Source organism: Dioscorea cayenensis, chromosome 15 (genome assembly GCF_009730915.1).
Source record: "Dioscorea cayenensis subsp. rotundata cultivar TDr96_F1 chromosome 15, TDr96_F1_v2_PseudoChromosome.rev07_lg8_w22 25.fasta, whole genome shotgun sequence".
Lineage (NCBI taxonomy): Eukaryota > Viridiplantae > Streptophyta > Magnoliopsida > Dioscoreales > Dioscoreaceae > Dioscorea > Dioscorea cayenensis.
The window spans coordinates 19,771,348-19,792,454 of record NC_052485.1 but is presented as its reverse complement, the minus strand read 5'-3'; the positions used below and the strand labels follow the sequence as shown (position 1 = coordinate 19,792,454).

At 34.9% G+C, this 21,107-nt stretch overlaps 2 protein-coding genes across 2 annotated transcripts; both read right to left on the bottom strand.

Moving 5' to 3' along the window:
• Positions 1-6,792: 6,792 nt before the first annotated feature.
• On the bottom strand, positions 6,793-7,481 carry LOC120277765 (ferredoxin--NADP reductase, root isozyme, chloroplastic-like). The gene is made up of 2 exons (XM_039284606.1): positions 7,258-7,481; positions 6,793-7,142 (listed from the first exon to the last, which is right to left on the bottom strand). Exons 1-2 carry the CDS (start codon positions 7,479-7,481, stop codon positions 6,914-6,916), a joined length of 453 nt encoding a protein of 150 aa, XP_039140540.1. The 3' UTR covers positions 6,793-6,913.
• Positions 7,482-18,954: 11,473 nt separating this feature from the next.
• On the bottom strand, positions 18,955-20,867 carry LOC120278146 (ferredoxin--NADP reductase, root isozyme, chloroplastic-like). The gene is made up of 5 exons (XM_039285067.1): positions 20,804-20,867; positions 20,483-20,693; positions 20,204-20,396; positions 19,429-19,669; positions 18,955-19,313 (listed from the first exon to the last, which is right to left on the bottom strand). The coding sequence occupies exons 1-5, from the start codon at positions 20,812-20,814 to the stop codon at positions 19,085-19,087; spliced, it is 885 nt and encodes a 294-aa protein (XP_039141001.1). The 5' UTR covers positions 20,815-20,867; the 3' UTR covers positions 18,955-19,084.
• Between the last annotated feature and the right edge of the window lie 240 nt (positions 20,868-21,107).

Sequence of the window (21,107 nt, the reverse complement as noted above, 5' to 3'; positions counted from 1 at the left end):
CATAAAGGACTAACAACAATAAAAATATTCAGAACCAACAATAAGACTAAATGTCCAAATGTCCAAGAAATGAAAAACAAGTCAGTCTGGTGCTAGCAAAACTTCTCCCCCTTTGTGACACAATTGATGCCGAAGTCTTTATGATTGTTGCAAGTCTTGTTACATCTTCTCCGACAGCTCCCCCTGTCTTCAGACCTCGTGGTCTTCATCTCTCCCTGAGTCGTGGCCATTGTCTTCTCTCTTCTTCTTCTTCTCGAGAATTTCCAGACGAGATAATATTTTCTGCTTCTGACGAGCAATGATAAATAATTCTGCAGATAATGGTCGTTGCCTCTTCTCTGCATCTTCTAGTTGTTCTCTCAACATCTTCTCATATTCTTCTTCAACCAATAGATTTGTCTCTTCTTTATCTTCAGGCATTGGTGATGGAGACACCCTTTCTACAGGTAAATTAATTTTCTTACCTGGGCTGAATAGCTTCTGAGAAATTTTCAGCTTCTTCACTGCTGTGACTGCTTCTCCGTTCCTGAGTTGTACTCCATATTGTAACAAATACTACGACAGCAGTGCAGGATACCAAAGTGATGTTGAGGAGCTTGTACAGTTAGCTTCTTTCATAATATTTTGGAAGATCAGCCTTCCCAGATTGAACTTCTTGCCAGTTCCAATAGCAAACAATAACAGTGCGAGTTCCTTTACTATACTGGAGTTGTGTAGGACTGGTAACCAGTTCTGAATGCCAAGTCTAAACAAAACATTGTACTTGGCTGTAAGAGTGGAGGCTGGAAGTCTTGACTCTTCTCCCCATGGCTCAGTTCTTCCTCCAGTAATCATTTTCAGAGCCTCCTCATTCAGCTCAAGCCCCTCTTCATAGTTGCCTATCACTTAAGTTTTAAACTCCAAAAATCTGTTTAGATGAGTTGGGGTAAAAGGAATCCACTTTCCCCGAATATAGACTTTAGAGATGCCCTTGTCAGATGGGGACAAATTGCTATAAAACTCTTGGACCAATAACAAACTGTAGCTTTTGGCAAATGTTGCAGACTTGTATAAACTTCTTTCTTGTAGCAGCTCAGTTAACCCATACTTCTCAAATGCTCCTTCATCTATCACCCTTTCAATAACAAGCCCTCTTTCAACAATGGTTTTGAATTTCTTCTTCAAAACTTTATCTAGAAACTTGTCTTCATCATTGTCTTTAGCCTGTTGGGTTGCCTTTTTCTTCTTTTCTTTCTTAGAGGTTACTGACGGTTTCTCCCCATATTTCACAGCTTCAGTGCACTTTCTCTTGGGCCTATGAGAGGCTTCTACTTCGGGGTCTGAGAAAGACTTTCTCTTGGATTTCCTAATCTTTTCCTTCTTCTTCTGGGATTTCTTCCTTGACAGGCCTTCTCCTCAGACACTACTTTCTTTCCTTTAGCAATCTGGGTGACACGATCTTTGAGTGAGATCTCATCAGAACTATGTGAACTTTCTGATGTTGCAGGAGATATTGTAACCTGTGCAGCAACATATTCTGTATCTCCAGGTACATCGATATTCTGGTTAATATTTCCCATAACCTCACTGAGTATAGTAGCAGCCTCTTCTTCAGCACTCATGGGAGCATCTGTACTTCTTTCATTGGCATCTTCTTCTGCTTGTGCTGGGTTTGTGGGTTTTAGGGAACATTCAAACACTCATACAAGCATACACAAACCAAACAAGAAAGAGACACACGACGTTGGTAACCCAGTTCGGCATCCACTCGACTCAGGTTTCTCAATCTTTACATCTCCAATCAAGAGCGGTATCTGTCGGCGGTAATGTTAAAAGCAACAACATCAGCAACAACAGCAGCGACAATAATAACAACAACAGCAATGACGTCAAGCGGTGGCAATGACACCAACAAAAGCATCGGGCATACTTGACGGCATTATCTCAGCCATTCAGTAACAACGGCGGTGAGCAGCGGCGATGGCGAGCAGCGAGATAGCATGCTTAGCGGCATTATTTCGACCGATCAAGCGACCATAGCGATGAACAACGAGCATCGGAGATTTTTTCAGTTTTCTTTCTTTTTTTTTCTTCTGATTTTTTCCTCCTTCAAGTTTTTTTTTTCTTTTCTCTTCTTTTTTTTAAATTTTTTTTCTGGCCGCATCCCCCCAGGCTCCCTTCTCCTTTGTTTTTTTTTATTTTTATTCTTCTCCCCTCCTGATTATATTTTTCTGTTTTCTCTTTTTTCTTCCTTTCTTTTTTTTCTTCTCTTCTTCTTCAATTTTTCTCTTCAAATCTTCCCCTTTTTTTTGGCCGGTCCTCCCTTTTAAAAGAAATTTTATCCTTATCCCCAAAATTTAATTCCCTCACGAGAAATCACAACCTTCCGTAGACCAAGTAAGAAGAGGATAAGATATGATTTAAAATTTAAATTAAATTTTTTAAAACATTTTTTTGTTAAAATTTAATTATTATTTTTTAAAATTTAATTAATAAAATTCAATTTGTCTTGTGCGCTCGGGATTTGCATTTCTCAAGTTGCCTCGAGAACTGTTATCAGACTATATGAAATTTAGGATCGACTCGGGATGTGTATTTGGGCTATCCTAAGATTTGTGATTGCCCCAAGATATGTGTTCTCGAGGGCAATTTTGTAATTTGCATTTTGCCTCGAGATATGTTCTCAGGGGCAATTTTATAATTTACATTTTGTCTCGAGATATGTGCTCTCGGCTGATCTTGCGATTTAAATATTTTAGATTGCCTTGAGATCATGCTATAAGGGTCGATCTTGGGATTTAAATATTTTTAGATTGCCTTGAGATCTGTGCTCTAGGCTGATCTTATGATTTGGATATTTTAGATCGCCTCGAGATCTGTGCTCTCGGCTCATCTTGTGATTTAAATATTTTAGATCGGCTCGAGATCTGTGTTCTCGGTTGATCTTGTGAATTGGATATTTTAGATCGCATTGAGATATGTGCTCTCGGCTGATCTTGTGATTTAAATGTTTTAGATCGACTCGAGATCTGTGCTCTCGGCTGATCTTCAAATTCTAACTTTTTAGATTATCTCGAAAATGTCTTCTAGACTTACCTTGAATATATCCAAATATAATGAAATTTATTTATTTGAACCACATGTTGTCCTAATTCGATTATGATTTGATTGTATGTAATTTTTTAAAATTTTTCTTCGATTTGAATCAGGACATGAAATTTTTTTTACGTAAACAACCATCAAATTCCACATTATGGTTCTAATACATGCCAAATGAGTGTACAAATAGATGTGAAATATATGAATATTATAATCATTAATCCACTCAAGATGATTGAGGGAGGAGAACTCTCAACTCCAAAGTACCCCATTGCTAGGCCTACTCACAATCCCCTTCAATCACGGTACGTTTATGCTAGTTGGGTATTTTGACTGGTCACAAAGCACATCATATATAAGAATTAAGGCTTTCGTCTCATTAGCAATCAAGACAAACAAAACACACAATTGGATTCAAATAATATGGATTGCAATTGAAGAAACAATTAAAATAACATGATCTACAACCAATAACAAAATAAAATAAAAACCTACAGTTCAATTATTCCCGAACATCTACAAAATTAGAGATCCATTAATGGAGGGCAAGCAAGCATCCAAACAATAAGACACAATGAGAATAAAAAAAGATATGAAAACCCCCTTCTCAATTGTCCCAAGAGATAATTGCCGAAGAACGCCAGAGGACTTTCCACAAACGTCGCCAAGCTAATCTTGACGGCTACAATCCTTCTTCTTAAAGATAAAAATGCTAAATCTCACTCTAGAATCGCCCCCAAAGCCCTAGAAATTTGCCACTTTCTTCCACTCAGCCTCGCCTTTGAATAGAATAAAAAATACCGGAGAAACCCTTGTTAAGAATATTTATACTGTGCCACTTTTGGGATGCTTATTGGTTTAAGAATGTGGTCATAAGGAGCTGGCGATGATGTGTCATGAGTCTTACAGGATCATTTACGGCCGTAAGGCCCATCCGTAAGGTATTCAATATGATGTTACGGTCTAATTTATAGCCATAAGCGCTGGGCCGTAAGTACTCTATATGCCCCTTGTGACTGCGTTACAGGCATATGCTTTACTCGTAAGATCCTTTGGATGATCCTTGCGGTCCGGTTTACAGGTGTAAGTTCGCCTTATAGGCGTAAGTTCAGCTTATGGGTGTAAGCCTTCCCACAAGTCCCTTTGAATGTCTTTATGCTCCTCCTTACGGGCATAAGCATGCCCGAAAAGTTCTTTAGAAGAGGCTTATAGGAGTAAGTAAGGCGTTAAGGTGCCCGTAACTTGTCCTTAGTTGATTGATGCCGAGAGAGTTCCATCTTCATTATTTTGGCCCTAGAATACTTCTTTTAGCTCTCTCTCTCTCATCTTTAAGCACTTCTTGAAGTCTGAGACTGCAAAATATACCATATTTAACATCGAATTCCAAAATAAAACTCTAATACATGTCTAATGAGTGTAAAAAATGATCTTAAATGTTATATAATTGTACAGTCATCAATATTTAATGGAAAAAAAATCATTTTTACATAATTTAAACCTAATTAAACACCATTGAATTGGGAACTATGTTTTTCGATCCATTAAGTGAAAATATACTAGCTTTGATCTCTTAAACTAAGCAATTTTCTTAGTTTTACCTCTGTAAAATGATATAGGAACTAATTATATATGTAGACTTACAATGGTAAGCGTGCAACTCTATCTAATCTTTGAAGGGTTTTCACTAATCCTGATAACGAACCCGAACTCCCGAGCAGTGAGCCCGAGTTCGAGTTCAGTTTGAAATTCTAATTTTTAGATCGAGTTCGGTTTAGGTTTGAAATTCTAATCTTTGTTCGAATTTGGTTTGAGTTTGAAATTTTAATCTTCAGCTCGAGTTCGGTTCGAGTTCAATTCGAAAAACTGTAAATATGCTAAATTCATAAATTTGCAACAAATTACGTAAATTTGTAACAAATTACGTAAATTTGTAACAAATTACATAAACTTGGAACAAATTACATAATTACAAATTACAAATCCAAAATCCAACCAACAAACTAACCACCTACTCAAAAAAATTCAAACTTTAAAAATGAAATTAGCAAAAAGGTTCTATAACACAATACACACAAAAGATTTTCCACAAAAGAAAGAAAACCCAATACCAAAACAAAACATCTCCACCAAATTTCTCATACTTTCCTCAAATTAATTGCTATTTTCTTATCTGATCCACAAAGCCAAACCTAAATCTTTATGGCCTCCTCTTGCCTTCCCCTTGACTTCTTTTCCTCACAAATGGTCAAACCCATAAAGTTCCTCAGAGTCAGGTAAGAACTAACAAGAGCTCAGCCGAAGAAGAAAAGCCAAGCCGATCCCTTTAACAAAGTCATGTAAGCCGATCCTTTTAACAAAGTCAGGTAAAAAGAAGATCATTAGAGATTTTCCACAAGAGATTGAGGGATTAATTAGATGTCGGGGGAAAGAGATTCACAAACCTCTAAGGTGAAGATGGTGCTCGGCGCAACTCGCAATGGTTTTCATGTGATCTCTCTCTAGGGTTTCAAGATAGTGGCGGCGAGGATGTAGTCTGTGGGGAGACGGGGGAGTGGGGAGTGGATTTAGGGCAAGCCGCCACAACTCACGAGTTGTGATGATTTTCTCCTCTTTTTGGCCCGGGTGAGGGCGAGGATACCTAACAAATTTCAACTGTTGGATCAAATGATCCAACGGTTAAGAAAAAATAGTTTAAAAAACTGTTGTAATTTAAATTAATTTCTATTTTAATTTTAAAAATTAAAAATAAATTAAAAAACACAACCAATTATTATTATTATATATATATATATTCGAACTTTGAACCGAACTCGATCGAGCTGACTCTAGCTTGAGTTCAACTCGTTTATTGTTCGAGCTCAAATTTGAGTTCAAGTTCAGTTTGTTATTAAAATGATCGAATCGAACTCGAACCAATATCAAACCCAACTTGAGCTGCTCGTGAACAGTTTGATTGTTTGCCAGCACTAGTTTTCTCACACACACACACGAGATATATATATATATATATATATATATATATATCATTACAAAATTTGTAATTATTTATATACATTTATTTATTTTAAGAAAATGGATACAAACCGTGCCCCACAAGGGAGTAACATGGGACAATTAGAGCCTGCCACGTACGTGCACTCAAGATGATATATCATGGAACATAACTCCATAATGATAAATCTCTATTGCTTTGTAAAGTATTTCCAGCACAAGAAATTCGATTTTGCACCACTCACTTATCATTCAAAGTGACTTCCACTAAAGTTATCTAGTAGCTCATATACATTTATCTAAAATTTAAAGTTTGTATGTAATTATTTTTCAAAGGTCATGATGCGACAGGGGAGAGACTTTAAATGATCCTTTTACCGGTTTAATCTCATATCTCCCTCTATTTTTTAAATGTATGATTAAAACTAATTAATTTTATAAAATTTAAATGATGCTTATTAACAAATGTGCTTCATTGTTTAAAAACGATTATTTTCGTTAAAAAAATAATAAAAAAACATTTTTAAACAAAATTGCCATTGTACTTAATTACTAAGGCATGGACGTCACTTAGGCTTAAGAACAAAAATGCATCTAGATCCAATAAAACAAAAACATACCAACAAACATTAGAAAACCAACAAAGAGTAAAACATTATCTCATACCAAATGCATTTTATTAATATCCTCACCGGACTTAGCAACCTTGCAGATGCAGACACAGACACAAAACACACAAACACAAACGCAAGTGGCACTTATTAATCTATGATAAATAAAAGACATTACTCAATACCATTGCCACAGCTGATTTAACATAAAACCATTGGGTTGAAGTTATGATCTAGTAAACTTCAACACGCCATTGATTATTTTTCTTCAACCGGGCTAACATCTCTTCCCAAATCACACCTCTTTCCTTAGCCATTTTCTGAAATGTCTCCAGAATTCCAGGCATCATTGTCTTTGATCCAGCAAAATATATATATGCACCTTCATCCAAAAGCGTGAAAATTTCATCACCGTTCTCGTAGATGCGGTCGGCCACAGAGTTATTCAAGGCAGTCTCATACCTGTATAATTTTAATTAATGATCATTAATTGTAAATGATTGATGGTTTATTTATCTCAAGTATATAAGTGAAGAATCAATAGTTTATCCATTTTAATAAAAAAAAAGGTACGTACCTGAAATGGTCAATATTGTCCTTCAGGATACAAGTGAATTCCTTGTTGTAAAGGAGGGTGTTATAGTTGTCGGCTCCATTGATCAACCAGGCCAAACCATTGAATTTACCTTTTGGTACTTGTGGATCTACGAACAATCGTTGGATGTTGCTACGAAAAGGAGCAATACCAGTTGCACTTGCAACCATGATATGCATTGCTTCAGGATTTTCTGGAAATACCATTGTTTTTGCAAAAGGGCCTGCAAAAATATATGACAAAAACTAATTTTGTTACAAGTGAAAGAATGGTGAAAATTTAATTATAGTGTCCGTGTAGAACAATAAATATATATATATATATTTATTGATAAAAAAATAAATAATTATAGTGTCCTTGTAGACACATGCAAATATATATATATATATATATATTTATTGATAAAACAATAAATTAGCACCCAATCTCAACAAACTTCCTGTAGCCAATGTTAATCTCTTGGTCACACCGTCACCTTCATAATAGTTTGCTATGTATAGAGTCCTTGTAGAAGTCACATGAAATGATTGAATTCTACTGAAAACTCAAATTAATTAATCTAGCTTGTTTTTCAACTTAATTCAAACAATTAAACACATTCAAACTATATTTTACTTTTACACTCATAATGTATAATTTTTAAATATTTATATCATCTCTAACAAATTTGGAGCAAATTAAGCTTAGCTTGCACGTACGTAATCAAACACAAAATTTTAAGAGAGTTTATATATTTTCAAACCTATAATATCAACTTCATCTCCTTCTTTACGGTTACAGAGGAAGTTACTGGCATCGTGTGGTGATAGTTCTGCACGACGAACACACAAACTGAGCTTCTTACCATCAAAAGAATCTCCATCTCTGCATGATGCAATGGAGAAAGCGTGAATTATAACGCGAAACAGGGGTATGCAATGAATCATCATCATCATCCTACAGGATAATATATAATTAATTAGTAGAGAAAAAGCTTAAAAATTAAATCACAAACATGATAATTAATGCACTATAGCAAGCTCACCGGATGTAAAAATTACTCCAAGATATTGGCCTTCCACGAAATGAAATTGGCCTCCATGATCAAGTATAATATGACAAATCTCTCCAAGCCCGCCTTTGGGGGCCAACAAGAGTGTCCACGGAGACAACTTTTTGTAGTGTAAGGCTTGCCAGCTTTGTGGATGATCGATGGTGCTTCTTTAGCAACCTCATTTTTTAAAGACTTGATTTCAGCCGTGCAATCAATCATATCACAACCATAGCCTTAGCTTGACATAAATAACCAAGCATGTAGTATACCATGAGCAATACAAATTAAGGATATGCCAGTGAAATGGATATATACTTGAAAAGCCATTCCGAGTTTCAACTACACAAAGTAAAAGCCTGAGACAACTGGTGTTCTGAAGATTGAAGGTGAGTGAGTGACTCCAAGCTCTAAATCTACTATTTATAGACTGGAAATGAGGGCCGGGGATCAAATCAGTCACAAACTAATTAAAAATCACCAATTATTAATTATGTGGTGCAAAATGGTCATTAATTATATATGTGTGAATGCCTAGAACTCTTGATGTAACCTATACAACGTTGTATATGTGTGAATGCCTAGAACTCTTGATGTAACCTATACAACGTTGTATATGTGTGAATGCCTAGAACTCTTGATGTAACCTATACAACGTTGCAAAATGGTCATTAATTATATATGCGTTAACGCCGAAGTCTTGTCCTCTCTATATATATAACTAATTAAGATCGGACTTAGATAAACGTGCCAATATATATATATATATATATATATATATAGAATTTGAGTGTCAACGCATATGACGCTGAGATCTTCAGTAAATATGCGTGCCAACATATAAAATTTTAGTGCCAATGCGTATGACACTGAACAAGTTAATGGAGCTTCAGTGTGAACGGATAAAACTTTGGGCGGGTTTTAATTTTTATTTGAATCGAGGTATATTTAACTTAATTAATGTCAATAAAAAATTGAGTATTTTAATAACAAAATTTTTATATTTTGAAATAATAATAAATATTTATTAATATTAACTATTTTTGAATTTATGATTAAGTATATTTATTTAAATAATTAACATTTTAAAAATAGGGCTGAGAAATAGTAGTCACCTCCAAGTAAGGACGTACCACTCACGCACAAAAGTTACTCGATTTTTGATTGTGGAAGACTCGATCTTGACTTTATCATGTCAAGTGAACTTGAATGATAAGTGAATTGAGTTTGAGTACTATATATATATATATATATTTGATGAAGTGAATAAATCATAATATATTAAAAAATAGAAAGCAAAAACAATAGTTTAAGAACAAATAGAGCTCAAAGCAATAGTACAGAAGAAAAAATCCATTGGTCATGGAGCACACTCAGGAGAAAAAAAAACACAAAAGAAATAGACCAAGACTCTATTTAAGGAGTTGTGCATCTATAAATGGCCCAACAAAAAACGATCAGAGCGTTCCATACTGAAGTGCGTCTCTCGGGGCTACTTGGCTCACCCTTTTCGGGCTTGATGAACTCCAAGCTTCTCTTCACAGTTTGAACACAGGCTCCTCTAACCTTTGCCTTTTGTGCTTCAAAGCTACAAATACTTGAAAAAATAAATATATAAATCATTATAATGATCAAGGTATGAAAAGACAGAATGCAAGAATAAAAAATGTGCATATTCCTTTCTAGCCAAACATTTTAGAGAATAACTCTAGCTAGAGTATCTTTCACCCGCCTTCTAAGATGAGCTCTCCATACACCCCACATGTTAGTAAAGGAATATGGGAAATGAGTCATCCCCAGACTCTAACCAAAGTGTTCCCATGCAAATGCTCATTGTGAATGGGCATTGTAGGAATAGGTGATCTCTTGATTCTATTACCCCATGACAGAGTGTACAAATAGCTGTTGGGAGTTTATTGCATCCTCTTTTAATTTTGCTAAGTTTTCACTAGTCAGAATCTTATTATCCTATGCAAGCCAAATGAATGTTTTTACCTTTCTAGGACAATAACCTTTTTAGATTACCACACGGATCTTACAACTGATATCACTGTCAATTAGGAAGTTATCGAAGGATTTAGTGTATTTTGAAATTACAATTCATGAACTTAAAATTAAAATGTACCATAATGTCTTTTGTTTCTTCTTCACAAAATGGTTAAATAGGTCGCGGAGCTGGGGCCACCCAATCTATATAAAATCTAGACTTCCGAATGAACTTGATCTCCTAAAGCTACTTTAATGATTGTTTAATAATAGACAGGAGATGTCTATTTTCTTACAGGTATTTTGGTAGCAATCTCTAATTAGTTTTTGAACTTCTTACATTTTTGTTCAAAGATGAGATTTTTATTGAAGATTTGTCTATGCAAGGCTTAAAATTAATTTCATACATATATATATATATATATATTATAAATAGCAAGACCTTTAATCTATGTTTTTATGTGTATGTCTAGATCTAGAATATGTGAAAGAGGTTTAGGGTGCACCTAGAGATATAATATCCCAAACTTTTTCGGATTAGGATAAAACCTAATAGTGGATTCAAAAAAAGCGCTTAATGCAATCATAGAGAGACTTTAGTTAGGAAGAGATTCCAACCTAGCTTCATATAGAATTAATTACTAGTAGTCTTAAGAAAAAATAATTAGTTTAATTTAGGGATCTCCATGATTATATCATCTCATATTTAATAGGCATTTAAAGTTTGATTGCAAGTGTTGTTGTCATAAGGGAATTCATGTCCGGATGCCTCTCTTATTGATTAATTGCCTCCGTTATTGTCCATTGCTCCCTAGTTCTTGATTTATAACCTACCTCTCATTAATTTTTAATCTTTCATTAGTTTATCACCTTCATCATTGATCGACTAGATAATAGACAAATAGTAACAACATTTCCAATCCTCATGACAAATTAACTTACATTTTAATATATCACATTCTTTACTACTTGACCAGTATGTGCACTTGCATACATCTCTATACACATAATCAAAGGAAATTAGCAATTATTACAAAGGACTAAAGATGTTAACCAGGCACCCCTCGCATGACACTGCAAATTAGAATTAGCCCTGCAGTCAATTATCACAACCAAACCTTTAGCTTGACAAATGTAACAACCACATATGCCTACGAAAAATAGGATATCAGTGAAATGGATGCCTGAGAGCAATTTCTAAGTTTCAACAACACAAAGTGAAACCCCTAGACAAAAGTATGAAGAGTGAAGAAGAGGGACTCCAAACCCGAAACCTATATATAGAAGAGAAACGAGGGTACCTCACACGGTCACAAAGATCATCAATTATGCAGTAAAAAATGCCCATATGCCCAATTAATCCTTCACATGACCAACTATAGCAATTGAACATGTGAAGCACTTCATCAAAAGTCAATGGCCGGATAATGCATTCTTATATAGGTGATTTGATTGAAGACTAAACATGGTGGAGCTTAATTGAAGAAATATCTATTCATGGTATGAATGAAGGTTAATTGAAGATATGATTTGAAGAATCCTTGATGAAGATTGTTTGAAGATCTATTATTGGGAAGATTTGAGGACCAAACTTGGGTGAATTGAAGATCAAGTTTGGAGAATCTTTGAAGACCAAACTTGGAAGATTGAAGACTAAGTTTGGCAAGTTTCATGGAAGACGCACAAGGACGTACGTCCCTTGCGAGGGGACTGCGTGATGAGGAACTGAAGAGGTAGGCTAGTTGCCGGCAATCGGGATCGGGAGATTTGGGTCGCATCGACTCGGACTAAGCATGACCGAGAGGTTGATGGGTCTTGAGGTCGTCCCGCAACGTAACCCGTAACTCGCTCAAGTCGAAGAAATCATGTTAGCAACTTATGTTGCAACATGGGAGTTGCAACTGACTAATTTCGAAGGTTTTTTTAAATTAGTAGTCATGAGATTCTAAAAAGAGATATGTGCTATATTTGGGACGTTGAGGCGTCTATATAAGCTACCTTGCTGGTAGATTGTAAGTGTGACTCTTGGAGGAGAGTGGGTGAGCACTAGACAATCTAGAGAGGGTAGTGTTCTTTATTGAGTGAGTGAGTGACAAGTGTTTGTACTCATCTATTTTTTTACCTCTTTTAGTGGATTGTTTATCTCCGGGCTTGGCCCCCCAGACGTAGGCGAGTGGATGACGAACTGGGTTACCAACGTCGTGTGTCTCTTTTTTTGTTGGTTTGTGTGAGATTTTTATGAGTGTTTGAGTGTTCCCTAAAACCCACAAACCACACTGGCGGAACTAACAGAATATATACATGAGAGACATTCTCGAGTTTCAACTAGACAAAGTGAAAACCCGAGACAACGATGATTATGAAGATTGAAGGTGAGTGACTCCAATCTCTAAACCTATTTATAGAGTGGAAATAAGGGCCGGGGATCAACTCAGTCACAATATAATTAAAAATCAATAATTATTAGGTGGTGCAAAAATGGTCATTAATTATATATGTGTGAATGCCTAGAACTCTTGATGGTCAACCTATACAACTTCGAAGTCTTGTTCTCTCTATATAATTAATTAAGATCGGTCTTAGATATACTTGCCAACATATATACATATAATTTGAGTGTCAACACATATAGCACATATGATCGAGATCTTCATGAAGAGACCAAGATCCGATATTAATATCGTGCCAACATATAAAATTTGAATGTAAACACAGATGACACGAACAATTGGATCTAATTCGAGTGTGAACGGATAAAAACTTTGGGCGGGTTTTAATTTTTTTATTTGAATCGAGGAATATTTAACTTAATTAATGTCAATAAAAAATTGAGTATTTTAATAACAAAAATTTTATATTTTAAAAAAGTAATAAATATTTATTAATATTAATTTTTATAAATTTATCATTAAGTATATTTATTTAAATATTTAATATTTTAAAAGTAGGATGGAGAAATATAGTAGGTACCCTCAAGTAAAGTTGTAAATGATACTATATCGCTAAAGTTACTCTATTTTGATTGTGGAAAACTTGATCTCGACTTGTTGAGCTTGAATGGACATGTAAATTGAGTTCAAGTATAGTAATACTTGACTCTAGTGCTTATGACGAGCTTTATCGAGTAGTTGTGTGTGTGTGTGTGTGTGTGTGTGTATATATATATATATGAGGCCACGTCATTTATGAACGTTCATGCTAAACCATTGGATTCAAATCCAACGATCATCAGAACACAAAAAAATCCTCATCCAAACATACAACCCATCGGCTACTATTATGCTTATTGTTGCTCTCTCTTCACCCAAATTATTCTTTGCCACCCTCATCTCCCTTTTCTCTTACTTTTGTTAATCCACGGACGTTCTACAAACTTCCTCAGTTGACGTATTCTCTCTCTATATATATTATCATTATTTTGAAATTACAAATTGTGAACTTAAAATTAAAATGCCTTATTTGGTTTTGTCTCCTATTTCTTCTTTTCTTCAATAAATTGGTGGTTTATCAACTTTTATAAAAAAAATAATAAAAAAAATTACATGTACCTTAAAATGTCTTTTTTTGTCTTCTTTAAAAATGGTTAAATAGGTGTTGGAGTAGGGGCTACACAATCTATATAAGATCCGGACTTCTTAATGAACTTGATCTCCTAAATCGGCTTTAATTATTGTTCTATAATAGACTGGTGATATCTTTTTTCATATAGGTATTTTGGTAGTAATCTCTGATTAGCTATTGAATTGCTTTATTTTATGTTCAATGTTGAGATTTTGTTGATGATTTGTCTATGTAAAGCTTAATATATGTTTGATGTATATGTCTAAATGATAGGAACATAAGTGTATGTGCCGATCGGGTAATAAAGTATGCGTAAGTGTAGAGTGTCGGTCTATAGGGAAAGAAAGTGATTACTAGTAATGACTCTAAACCCGAAAAATAACGTGAAAAATCGAGTGTTGCATATGTAAACAAAAGCAAATAAAAACAAGAAAATATCGAAAATAATAAGAGAGAAGTCAAGGAAGAAAGCGATGCCTGGGCATAGTATCCCTCTAGGGTTATGAGGTACAAGACAATGGTTGTCTAAACTTGTAATCCTATTTGAACCGAAATATTTTAGAATTATACAAAACCCTTATTTCTAAGGTGAAGTATAATTGAATAGATTCAGAGCTGATACAAACATCCACACAATCGCATTAACACTCTATGAAACCTTATTGTGGATTAATGAAAATCTCTTAAGTTGATACTCTTCCCCCAAAAGAGATATTATCACTAATCCGAATACATAGTAGAAATATGATTTCTCCTAAAAATCCACTCCACATGATTGCAAAGAGCACGAAAATTATCACTAATCCACTCTGAAGGATGCAGATAAAGTCTCGTAGATACCCTAACCAGAGGTGTATCCATTATCCTCTCGAATTGCGGCAAGTCTATGGTAGGTGGGAATTTCTTCGCGTCACGTAGCAATACCAAGTATGATAGCTAAGGTTTTCGCCTTCTTAGTAATCAAGCATTCAATTACATAATTAGACTCAAATAAATATGACTACAAATGAGAAATCAATTAAAGCATCAAAGATCCAACAACCAAAGTCAAGAATATAAACACTAGAGTTCAACTATGCCCAAACAACTACAAATTAGGTTTCCATTAATGGAGGGCAAGCATTTAAGGTCTTCTGATTTTGTTACGGTCCAACTTACAGTCGTAAGCATTGGATCATAAGCTTCACTGTTTTGTTTCTTGCGACTGCCATTACGTACGAGCATAGATTACGGTTGTAAGCTCCTCTGGACGGTCTTTACGCACATCTTTATAGGTGTAAAACTTGCCCGTAAGGTCCTTTGACTTGGCTCTGAATTCTCCTTATGGGTATAAGCGTGCCTGCAAGGTCTTTTGGAATAGACTTACCTACGTAATTAAGGACGACCATAAGTTTCCCTAGTTTGCCTTGTCCTTAATACAATGATGCCGAGAGAAGTTCAAACTCATCGTTTTGAGCCTAGAATGCTTCCTTTGGCTCTCCCTCGTCTTTAAGCAGTGCCCTAAGCCTGTTAATAGAAAATACATGATATTTACCATCAAATTCCACATTATGGTTCTAATACATGCCAAATGAGTGTACAAATAGATGTGAAATATATGAATATTATAATCATTAATCCACTCAAGATGATTGAGGGAGGAGAACTCTCAACTCCAAAGTACCCCATTGCTAGGCTTACTCACAATCCCTTTCAATCACGGTACGTTTATGCTAGTTGGGTATTTTGACTGGTCACAAAGCACATCATATATAAGAATTAAGTCTTTCGTCTCATTAGCAATCAAGACAAACAAAACACACAATTGGATTCAAATAATATGGATTGCAATTGAAGAAACAATTAAAATAACATGATCTACAACCAATAACAAAATAAAATAAAAACCTACAGTTCAATTATGCCCGAACATCTACAAAATTAGAGATCCATTAATGGAGGGCAAGCAAGCATCCAAACAACAAGACACAATGAGAATAAAAAAAGATATGAAAACCCCCTTCTCAATTGTCCCGAGAGATAATTGCCGAAGAACGCCAGAGGACTTTCCACAAACGTCGCCAAGCTAATCTTGACAGCTACAATCCTTCTTCTTAAAGATAGAAATGCTAAATCTCACTCTAGAATCGCCCCCAAAGCCCTAGAAATTTGCCCTTTCTTCCTCTTAGCCTCGCCTTTGAATAGAATAAAAAATACCCAAGAAACCCTTGTCAAGAATATTTATACTGTGCCACTTTTGGGATGCTTATTGGTATAAGAATGTGGTCATAAGGAGCTGGCGATGATGTGTCACGAGTCTTACGGGATCATTTATGGCCGTAAGGCCCGTCCGTAAGGTATTCAGTATGATGTTACGGTCCAATTTATAGCCGTAAGCGCTGGGCCGTAAGTTCTCTATATGCCCCTTGTGACTGCGTTATAGGCATATGCTTTACTCGTAAGCTCCTCTAGATGATCCTTGCGGTCCGGTTTACAGGTGTAAGTTTGCCTTATAGGCGTAAGTTCAGCTTATGGGTGTAAGCCTTCCCGCAAGTCCCTCTGAATGTCTTTATGCTCCTCCTTACGGGCATAAGCATGCCCGAAAAGTTCTTTAGAAGAGGCTTATAGGCGTAAGTAAGGCGTTAAGGTGCCCGTAACTTGTCCTTAGTTGATTGATGCCGAGAGAGTTCCATCTTCATTATTTTGGCCCTAGAATACTTCTTTTAGCTCTCTCTCTCTCATCTTTAAGCACTTCTTGAAGTCTGAGACTGCAAAATATACCATATTTAACATCGAATTCCAAAATAAAACTCTAATACATGTCTAATGAGTGTACAAAATGATCTTAAATGTTATATAATTGTACACTCATCAATATTTAATGGAAAAAAATCATTTTTACATAATTTAAACCTAATTAAACACCACTGAATTGGGAACTATGTTTTTCGATCCATTAAGTGAAAATATACTAGCTTTAATCTCTTAAACTAAGCAATTTTTGTTAGTTTTACCTCTTTAAAATGATATAGGAACTAATTATATATGTAGACTTACAGAGGTAAGCGTACAACTCTATCTAATCTTTGAAGGGTTTTCACTAATCCTGATAACGAACCGAACCTGAACGAGCTGAGCCCAGTTCAAGTTCAGTTTGAAATTCTAATTTTTAGCTCGAGTTCGGTTTAGGTTCAAAATTCTAATCTTTGTTCGAATTTGGTTTGAGTTTGAAATTTTAATCTTCAGCTCGAGTTCGGTTCGAGTTCAATTCGAAAAACTGTAAATATGCTAAATTCATAAATTTGCAACAAATTATGTAAATTTGTAACAAATTACATAAACTTGGAACAAATTACATAATTACAAATTACAAATCCAAAATCCAACCAACAAACTAACCACCTACTCAAAAATTCAAACTTTAAAATGAAATTAGCAAAAAGGTCCAATAACACAATACACACAAAAAGATTTTTCCACAAAAGAAAGAAAAACTCAATACCAAAAGAAAACATCTCCACCAAATTTCTCATACTTTCCTCAAATTAATTGCTATTTTTCTTATCCGATCCACAAAGCCAAACCTAAACCTTTATGGCCTCCTCTTGCCTTCCCCTTGACTTCTTTTCCTCACAAATGGTCAAACCCATAAAGTTCCTCAGAGTCAGGTAAGAACTAACAAGAGCTCAGCCGAAGAAGAAAAGCCAAGCCGATCCCTTTAACAAAGTCAGGTAAGCCGATCCTATTAACAAAGTCAGGTAAAAAGAAGATCATTAGAGATTTTCCACAAGAGATTGAGGGATTAATTAGATGTCGGGGGAAAGAGATTCCCAAACCTCTAAGGTGAAGATGGTGCTCGGTGCAACTTGCAATGGTTTTCACGGGATCTCTATCTAGGGTTTCAAGATAGTGGCGGCGAGGGTGTAGTCTGTGGGGAGACGGGGGAGTGGGGAGTGGATTTAGGGCAAGCCGCCACAACTCACGAGTTGTGATGATTTTCTCCTCTTTTTGGCCCGGGTGAGGGCGAGGATTTTAGGATACCTAACAAATTTAAACTGTTGGATCAAATGATCCAACGGTTAAGAAAAAATAGTTTAAAAAATTGTTGTAATTTAAATTAATTTCTATTTTAATTTTAAAAATTAAAAATAAATTAAAAAACACAACCAATTATTATTATTATTATTATATATATATATATATATATATATATATATATATTCGAACTTCGAACCGAACTCGGTCGAGCTGACTCTAGCTTGAGTTCAACTCATTTATTGTTCGAGCTCAAATTTGAGTTCAACTTCAGTTTGTTATTAAAACGATCGAATCGAACTCGAACCAATATCAAACCCAACTTGAGCTGCTCGTGAACAGTTTGATTGTTTGCCAGCCCTAGTTTTCTCACACACACACAGTTATAGAAATATATATATATATATATATCATTACAAAATTTGTAATTATTTATATACATTTATTTATTTTAAGAAAATGGAGACAAACCGTGCCCCACAAGGGAGTAACATGGGACAATTAGGGTCTGCCACGTACGTGCATTCAAGATGATATATCATGGAACATAACTCCATAATGATAAATCTCTATTGCTTTGTAAAGTATTTCCAGCACAAGAAATTCGATTTTGCACCACTCACTTATCATTCAAAGTGACTTCCACTAAAGTTATCTAGTAGCTCATATACATTTATCTAAAATTTAAAGTTTGTATGTAATTATTTTTCAAAGGTCATGATGCGACAGGGGAGAGACTTTAAATGATCCTTTTACCGGTTTAATCTCATATCTCCCTCTATTTTTTTAAATGTATGATTAAAACTAATTAATTTTATAAAATTTAAATGATGCTTATTAACAAATGTGCTTCATTGTTTAAAAAAACGATTATTTTCGTTAAAAAAATAATAAAAAAATTTTAAACAAAATTGCCATTGTACTTAATTACTAAGGCATGGACGTCACTTAGGCTTAAGAACAAAATGCATCTAGATCCAATAAAACAAAACATACCAACAAACATTAGAAACCAACAAAGAGTAAAACATTATCTCATACCAAATGCATTTATTAATATCCTCACCGGACTTAGCAACCTTGCAGATGCAGACACAGACACAAAACACACAAACACAAACGCAAGTGGCACTTATTAATCTATGATAAATAAAAGACATTACTCAATACCATTGCCACAGCTGATTTAACATAAAACCATTGGGTTGAAGTTATGATCTAGTAAACTTCAACACGCCATTGATTATTTTTCTTCAACCGGGCTAACATCTCTTCCCAAATCACACCTCTTTCCTTAGCCATTTTCTGAAATGTCTCCAGAATTCCAGGCATCATTGTCTTTGATCCAGCAAAATATATATATGCACCTTCATCCAAAAGCGTGAAAATTTCATCACCGTTCTCGTAGATGCGGTCGGCCACAGAGTTATTCAAGGCCGTCTCATACCTGTATAATTTTAATTAATGATCATTAATTGTAAATGATTGATGGTTTATTTATCTCAAGTACATAAGTGAAGAATCAATAGTTTATCCATTTTAATAAAAAAAAAGGTACGTACCTGAAATGGTCAATATTGTCCTTCAGGATACAAGTGAATTCCTTGTTGTAAAGGAGGGTGTTATAGTTGTCGGCTCCATTGATCAACCAGGCCAAACCATTGAATTTACCTTTTGGTACTTGTGGATCTACGAACAATCGTTGGATGTTGCTACGAAAAGGAGCAATACCAGTTGCAGTTGCAACCATGATATGCATTGCTTCAGGATTTTCTGGAAATACCATTGTTTTCGCAAAAGGGCCTGCAAAAATATATGACAAAAACTAATTTTGTTACAAGTGAAAGAATGGTGAAAATTTAATTATAGTGTCCACGTAGAACAATAAATATATATATATTTATTGATAAAAAAATAAATAATTATAGTGTCCTTGTAGACACATGCAAATATATATATATATATATATATATATATATATATATTTATTGATAAAACAATAAATTAGCACCCAATCTCAACAAACTTCCTGTAGCCAATGTTAATCTCTTGGTCACACCGTCACCTTCATAATAGTTTGCTATGTATAGAGTCCTTGTAGAAGTCACATGAAATGATTGAATTCTACTGAAAACTCAAATTAATTAATCTAGCTTGTTTTTTTCAACTTAATTCAAACAATTAAACACATTCAAACTATATTTTTACTTTTTACACTCATAATGTATAATTTTTAAATATTTATATCATCTCTAACAAATTTGGAGCAAATTAAAGCTTAGCTTGCACGTACGTAATCAAACACAAAATTTTAAGAGAGTTTATATATTTTCAAACCTATAATATCAACTTCATCTCCTTCTTTACGGTTACAGAGGAAGTTACTGGCATCGTGTGGTGATAGTTCTGCACGACGAACACACAAACTGAGCTTCTCACCATCAAAAGAATCTCCATCTCTGCATGATGCAATGGAGAAAGCGTGAATTATAACGCGAAACGGGGTATGCAATGAATCATCATCATCATCCTGCAGGATAAAATATAATTAATTAGTAGAGAAAAGCTTAAAATTAAATCACAAACATGATAATTAATGCACTATAGCAAGCTCACCGGATGTAAAATTACTCCAAGGTATTGGCCTTCCACGAAATGAAATAGGCCTCCGTGATCAAGTATAATATGACAAACCTCTCCGAGCCCGCCTTTGGGGCCAACAAGAGTGTCCACGGAGACAACTTTTGTACTGTAAGGCTTGCCAGCTTTGTGGATGATCGATGGTGCTTCTTTAGCAACCTCATTTTTTAAAGACTTGATTTCAGCCCTGCAATCAATCATATCACAACCATAGCCTTAGCTTGACATAAATAACCAAGCATGTAGTATACCATGAGCAATACAAATTAAGGATATGCCAGTGAAATGGATATATACTTGAAAGCCATTCCGGAGTTTCAACTACACAAAGTAAAAGCCTGAGACAACTGGTGTTCTGAAGATTGAAGGTGAGTGAGTGACTCCAAGCTCTAAATCTACTATTTATAGACTGGAAATGAGGGCCGGGGATCAAATCAGTCACAAACTAATTAAAAATCACCAATTATTAATTATGTGGTGCAAAATGGTCATTAATTATATATGTGTGAATGCCTAGAACTCTTGATGTAACCTATACAACGTTGTATATGTGTGAATGCCTAGAACTCTTGATGTAACCTATACAACGTTGCAAAATGGT

Coding starts and splice junctions, on each gene's coding strand:
- LOC120277765 (XM_039284606.1), bottom strand. CDS start 7,481: ATGGTATTTCCAGAAAATCCTGAAGCAATGCATATCATGGTTGCAAGT. Junction 7,143..7,257: donor GACAATATTGACCATTTCAG/GTACGTACCTTT, acceptor AAAATTATACAG/GTATGAGACTGCCTTGAATA.
- LOC120278146 (XM_039285067.1), bottom strand. Junction 19,670..20,203: donor AGATGAAGTTGATATTATAG/GTTTGAAAATAT, acceptor ATATTTTTGCAG/GCCCTTTTGCGAAAACAATG. Junction 19,314..19,428: donor GACAATATTGACCATTTCAG/GTACGTACCTTT, acceptor AAAATTATACAG/GTATGAGACGGCCTTGAATA.